The 6,950-nt window shown below is 44.4% G+C and overlaps 1 protein-coding gene across 1 annotated transcript; it reads left to right on the top strand.

Annotated features, from left to right (window-relative positions):
- The first annotated feature begins 1,212 nt into the window (after positions 1–1,212).
- si:ch211-160b11.4 (FK506-binding protein 5) lies at positions 1,213–6,697 on the top strand. The gene is made up of 7 exons (XM_063214604.1): positions 1,213–1,311; positions 1,698–1,736; positions 2,072–3,376; positions 3,806–3,897; positions 4,460–4,597; positions 5,043–5,148; positions 6,101–6,697. Exons 2-7 carry the CDS (start codon positions 1,700–1,702, stop codon positions 6,166–6,168), a joined length of 1,746 nt encoding a protein of 581 aa, XP_063070674.1. The 5' UTR covers positions 1,213–1,311; positions 1,698–1,699; the 3' UTR covers positions 6,169–6,697.
- The last annotated feature ends 253 nt before the right edge of the window (positions 6,698–6,950 follow it).

Consider the following 6,950-nt stretch of genomic DNA (forward strand, 5'->3'; position numbering starts at 1 on the left):
GACAGAAAACAGATAAGGAGCTATACATTATAAGCACAGTAAAGGTCAGACTAATACCAGGAAATGAACCATCTGTATGCCCAGTCCATTCCCTGTACAAAAAAGATGTTTAAAAAGTCACAGATCCATACACATTTCTTTTACCTTTTTTTTGTTTTCTTTATAACGTAGCCCTATCTTTTATCTTTTCAATGTGTGTGTGTGTGTGTGTGTGTGTGTGTGTGTGTGTGTGTGTGTGTGTGTGTGTGTGTGTGTGTGTGTGTGTGTGTGTGTGTGTGTGTGTGTGTGTGTGTGTGTGTGTGCGCCCGCGCCCGTCCGGGTGTGGGTGTGGGTGTGTGTGAGTGTGTGAGTGTGTGCACGCGCACGTCTGTTGTGTATGTGTGTATATATAGACATATGAATGTATTTTCTGTTCTACGTAATTTATTTTTTTATTTTTTTTTTTTTTTTTTTACATTTTTGGTTATAGTATTTCTAATTTATAATGTATTATATGTATTGGATCATCCCTGGGTGTGTGTGTGGGGGGGTGGGGGTGGGGGGTGGGGGGGATGGGGGGACATGGGGAAATAATCAAAAAGGACTTGTAAAGTATATAAAAGACAAAGAAAATGTATTTGCATTGAATGTCCTTTGAAATAAAAAGATTTAACAAAAAAAAGTCACAGATTTCACAAACAGTTGAATGATGGCCAGCACAGGGCATCAGTCCATATCAGAAGTAGTACAGATTTTTCCTTGCTTATGCCCTCTGGTGGCAAGTTTGAGAAAATGGAAGGAAGTTTGCAGTGCAGTCAGTGCATAAACACTTAACCTGTTTCAGTTTGAAGTGTTTGTTTTCTTAAATAGATCAGACCAAAGTAGCCTATGCAGTGCCTTACACAACCCAGGCTTAAATAGACAACTGATTAAAATAAAGTTGGGGTTTGTTTGAAAACATCAAAGCCCTCACAACATAATCAACTTCATACATTTATTTGTGACTGAATGTATTAAACATGTCGAAAAGGTAAAACTGAACACAGTTACAGTAAGTGGTATCATGTGCGATGTTGTGGTAAATGTATAAACAAGGAAGTATGGGAAAGCGTGACCATCCATCATTTAGATAAGGTTAATGATAAGGGCAGTAGTTGCACATGCCCATTGGACCGTGTTTGTACCTGACAAATGACATCAGCAGAACAGCAAGTCATAAAGAGGCTGCTGAAACAGTACAGTGCACAGAAACGACAAGCTAAGAACACAAGCAGGTGCTCCGAATTCGCAAATCACAAAAGAGGATATCACACGACCCAGTTCAACTCAGAGGTGAGTTTAAAAAAATAAGCAGACACACCTGGCACAATTGGAAATGTGGAATATCTTGTAGGTGTACATGTGGATTCATTTTGCTATTGGTGTTTGTACTTGGGGACAATTCTGATACAGACGTATATGTGAAATTCTTTTGAAGCAAAATATTTGAATTATTAATTTAATTGTTCTGAGGGGTGAGAGGCCGGTGCCATAGATGACTTTGACTATGACAGTGATCATGACAATGGCTTCCATTGTAGTTAGCAATAACATACATGGTTAGTGTCCCTGTTACTTTCAAAATCTGCTGACCAATTCAATTATTTAAACAGAGAATCCTGTCTGCCAAATAGCTGCTTCCTGTAAATGGTTAACAAACCGGACATTTTCTTTTACAGACATGAAGACACTTCTTTTCCTGTCACTCGCTCTGGCAGGTAAGACCTTTTACAGAGTAGTCTGTCTCTATGACGCAGCAACCTACTTTCTGTATCTTCATAATGGACGGCATAATAAAAAGTGAAAAAAGTTTGTAGTCAGTTTGGCAGAATTGTATGCGGATTACAAAGCTTTTATGTCACTTTAATTCAAGGATGTTTTTCACTTTTTGAAAGCATAGGCCTAATTGACTATAGTTCAGTTCATTAGGTGTGGTGGGGTGACCTGCTATGTAAACACTAATGTAATCCAAAAACCAACATTCAACATTAGATTCTTCTGACCTTCCATTTTTTTCATAACACACTAATGAGAAACACCTTTTAATCTTCAGTGGCCGTGGTGGCAGTACCAGTGCCAGCCCCTGAGTGGGAGCCTGTGTCTCTGGATGAGGTTCTCCTGCCAGCCGATGTGCTACCAGAGCAAGGTCACGTGATCCAGCAGGACGCCAAGCCAGATGCTGGCCTGGAGAAGCAAGCGCAGGAGGAGCCTGCTAAGCCTGAACAGCCTGCACAGACCTCGGCTATGGGCCCCGCAGCAGTGGAAGTAGAACCCGTGGTGGTGGTGGTAGAACAGGTCAAGGAAAAAGAAGTTCAACAGGAGAGCCCTGAGGAACCAGCACTGGAATCCAATCTGCTCCCAGAGGTGGACCCTGCAGTAGAAGAAGAAATTGTTCCAAAAGACGAAGCAGTGTTGGGGTTGGAGACAGTGGATGAGGTGAATGCAATTGTGCCAGAGGTTCACCCAATGCCAGGGAAGCCTAGAGTGGAGGTAGTGGCTGAAGAGAAAGTCATCCCCAAGGATGAGGCAATGCTAGGGTTAGAAACAGGGGAGGAGGAGGAGGAGAATGCGGTTGTGCCGGAGGTACACCCAATACCAGGGAGGCCTCAATTAGTGGAGGAACCCACGATGGAGCTCGAGCCTGAAGAGGAAGAGGAGGAAGCAGCCAGGATGCTGGGCAACTTAGCTGAGGAGGAGGAGGACTATGATGAGATGGTGGAGCAGCCTCAGATGGAGCTGGAGCCTCTGCCGGAGGAGGTGGAGGAAGAGGAGAAGGCAGCCATGCTAGAGGACCAGAGGCTGAGAGTGGTGGTGGAGGAGCCCAGCATGGAGCTGGAGCCTCTGGCTACCGGAGATGAGGACCTCACCTCACAGGACGACGAGCCCGGAACAGAAGCCGAGCGCGACGAGGAGGAGGAGCTGCTGATGGGGGAGGAGGGGCCAGTGGCGGAGGGCGAAATGGTGGTGGATGTGGAACCGTCTGCAGTGGAGGTGGAGGAGGAGGAGGAGGAGGGGATGAGACCAGGGCGGCCGGTTCTTTTGGGGCGGTCCAGATTCGCCCAGAGGCCTCTGATGGCCGGCATGACGCTGAGGCAGGCCATGATGGAGGAGGAGCCGGACATGTGGGTGGGGCCGGAGGTCGTGAGAGCGGATCCAGAGCAGGAAGTGGAGCAGGAGGAGGAAGAGGAGGTGGAGGCGAGAGCAGACGATGAAGAGTCTGCTGCTGTAGCCACGGCTGGAGAAGAAGAGGTAGACACAGACGACAGGATGTTGGTGAATGTGGCGGAGACACCCGAAGAGGAAGATGCCAAAATGGCGTATTACGAAAGATACTTGGATGGAGAACTCCATGATGAAGGTGAGGGGCAGGAACGCCGCTAGACATAAGCAGAGTATGCAGAGTGCTTAGGGCACCAACCAGTGATTGGTTTTGGGGCCTCTTACATTGAAATTGACTAAAAAGCATAATGAAAAAACTATTGAATTACATAATTTGGAAGGAGAGTTCCATGATGAAGGTGAGGGGGATTCTGAGGAAAGACAGGCTCTAATTGTATACTGTTGACTCTTTGAGTACACACTTCAGTGACTAAACTGAAAGGTCAACCAACTAGTAAGGCCTTGTACAGTTCACCTTCTGACAGTGTTATGTAGGCATGCTGTGTGTTAGAAACTAAGAAACCAACAAGAAACCAATACAACGCAATGTACATTAACCATGCACATTTTCACGGTTCCATATGCATACATCATCCTTATCCACTGTTTTGCTTTGTTTTTCCGGCAGTGGCCACTCGGAGGAGCTACTGCGGAGGAGTGACTATCGAGGGCCGGTGCTACCAGTTCTTCAGAGGTCCCAAGCAGGCCTGGGATGCTGAGGTAGGGTTGTATTCACCGCAGACGAATACATACTAAATGTGCAATGCTAATTTATCTCATAGACTCTCAAAGAATTGACACTGTAAAACTAACTGTGTAACAGATGTGGTGGTGTCAGAATAACAAATGGAGAGAAAAATGTTAAAAATGGATCTGACCTGTGCTAAAACTGCTGATGTTAGTAGTAAGCAGACCATCTATTCAAAGAATTCACCTGTGTTAGTCTAAATAAAGCAAAGACTGGCGGTATTGCTACTTTCTGACAAATGCATTTCAGAAATAACTGATGCACTTACAGGCTCATATTGTATCCAAAAGACAGAGGTAGTCATACCTGAACATTTTGTAGGGGCCTATCTTGTTTAATGATCAACATTCACAAATAAATATACATGTCTTTGCCCGTTCCTAGTTCAACTCGTCATCATTAACAATAAGGCATAATGGACAAGTTGATATCTCCTGCAGATTTTTGTACAGTGTGCGTCTTTATAGAGCCCAGCCAAAGACAAAAAATTTATTCTTCCTCATTGTATTTAACAAATCTGTCTCTTGTGTCTAGTTCTACTGCCAGGACCATTTCCCCAATGGCCACCTGGCCTCCGTCACCAACTCCTTCATCCACCGCCAGATGATGAACCTCATGGCACAAAATGGCGGCTACACCCGCACATGGGTAGGAGGACTCCGATACCTGGATGTAAGTCTGCACAGACCATAGCGTGCATAGGCCTACATACGGTATGCATATTTGCTGACATTTGGGCTTAGTGAGACTAGATAACTTACTGATGATGATGATGATGATGATGATGATGATGATGATGATGCTGATGATGATGATGATGGCATGTGTGTTAAAAACATGTTAGTAGAGCATAGACATGCAGTGTCATCTATTAATTGGCACTTGTAAGATTACCTTTGGATGTGGGCATTTTAACACTGCGTAGCCTCTTTGTACAGATGGGCCCGCCACCAGGCCTGTTCACTCCTGGCTGAAAAGACCTACATCATAACAGTATTGCTATGATATTACCAAGATTAAGACTTGGTCATTACAATTTTGGTGACAATCAGGTTATGACAGGCTCTGCGCAAAGGGGTTAATAATCTCACTGTAACTGAGCACATGTGTGTTTCAGACGGGCCGCTTCATCTGGCTGGATGGAGCGCAGTGGAAGTATGCTGACTGGCTGGTTGGTGAACCCAATGACACGTCGGGAAGAGAGGACTGTGTCGAACTACTCAGTAAGTAGCTCAAGACAATAGCCTAGTAAACCAGCGCCACCCGCACTCTGCACACTGCACTTTCTGCACTAAACCCAAACATACACACACTGACACACAACTCATACTCACACACATACACACACACACACATACACAGGTACACACACACAGACGCACAACGCACTTTCTACCTGCACTAAACACACACACACACACACACACACACACACACACACACACACACACACACACACACACACACACACACACACACACACACACACACACACACACACACACACACACACACACACACACGCACACAAAACACATACAAACACACACACACACACACAAACACACACACACACACACATACTGCTGCTGGTGTATTTAATAAAACCTTTTTTAATTATTTATTTTCTTCAAATGCTACTATTACTATGTCAGAACGCTATAAAGGACTTTTAGAAAAAGCACAACAAAATACCTCCTCTTAATGTATGTTCTCTACAAGTCTTCTGTTGTCCAGTCTTGCACTTTAAATGTCTGTATGAGCAATGTCTACGTCCATGTATGAGTACTGTCTATGTCTATACTGTCTATGTCCTTACCTAGATTAGTCTATGTCTGCATGGGAGAGCAAGAAACGCAATTTCAAATTCTTTGTATGACCAGTGCATGTAAAGAAATTGACAATAAACTTGACTTGACTTGACTTGACTTGACTTGACTTGGTTTATCAGGCTACCAAAACAATATTTACAAAAATCGTTAACATTGTAATAAGATCTACATGTTGCACAATAGTCCGGCTATGAAACATATTACAAATGTCATATGACTTTGTAATGTCATTGTGTTGATTCAGTATGTTATAGTTAAACATTTTTAATATAATGAGTAATTTCTAAATCGAGCATAACATTGTGTGACGTACATTCTTAACTTGTGTAAAATGTGTTTGCAGGTGACAGTAAGTTTAATGACATGCCATGCTTGGACTATCGGGCCTTTATCTGCTCCTATCCATTGTGATGAGAAGACAAACACAGTCATAGCACCCAGGGCTGGACTGGCCACCTGGCATAGCGGACATTTCCCGGACGGCCCCGCACCTTGGTGGGCCCCGCATCCTCGTGGGCCCCTATTTTCAGAAATGGCCCACCGGTGAGTCAGTTCTGCCCTGCTAATTATGAGGGGCCCCTTTAAGCTAAAAGTGCCCGGGCCCTATTTCTCCCCCAGGCCAGCCATGATAGCACCACATTCTACCCCATTACCCTCCATTATTCGGATCCTCAGTCCACACCATGCACCTTACATATGGCACCCCAGAAAGACTGAGGCCTGTAGGCTACACCGACCCCTACGAAGATCATTGGAAGTGGGAACCACTTAAAACAGTCCAAGTCCTAAGAATTTGTATGCTCTGCGTGATTATGTTCTTGTATGTATAACATACTGTACATGCTTTGTGTTATTACCAACCCTGTTTTTTTTGTTGGGTACTGTTTTTCAAAATGCAAATTATTATTTTGTGAATAAATGATGTTTTCTGAACTACTAATTACCTGTCCATGTTCTATTACGTATGTTCTATAACAATCACTGACCTCAGTGCAACTGCAAACTGAAACATGTATCCACCCTGCCACTGCCACTCCGAGACAGCTGTTCATTAAAGCCAGTCAGCTGAGATCCCTCCATAAGTCTTGACTTGCCCAGTGAAGCTCTCCTGCTCTCTGGACACGGGGCCACAAAGCTCCTGATGGATCCTCCAACATCCCCCCTCCATCACCCTTTGATCCTGATGGACAGAT

This window comes from Engraulis encrasicolus, chromosome 13 (genome assembly GCF_034702125.1).
Source record: "Engraulis encrasicolus isolate BLACKSEA-1 chromosome 13, IST_EnEncr_1.0, whole genome shotgun sequence".
In the NCBI taxonomy this organism is placed as follows: Eukaryota; Metazoa; Chordata; class Actinopteri; order Clupeiformes; family Engraulidae; genus Engraulis; species Engraulis encrasicolus.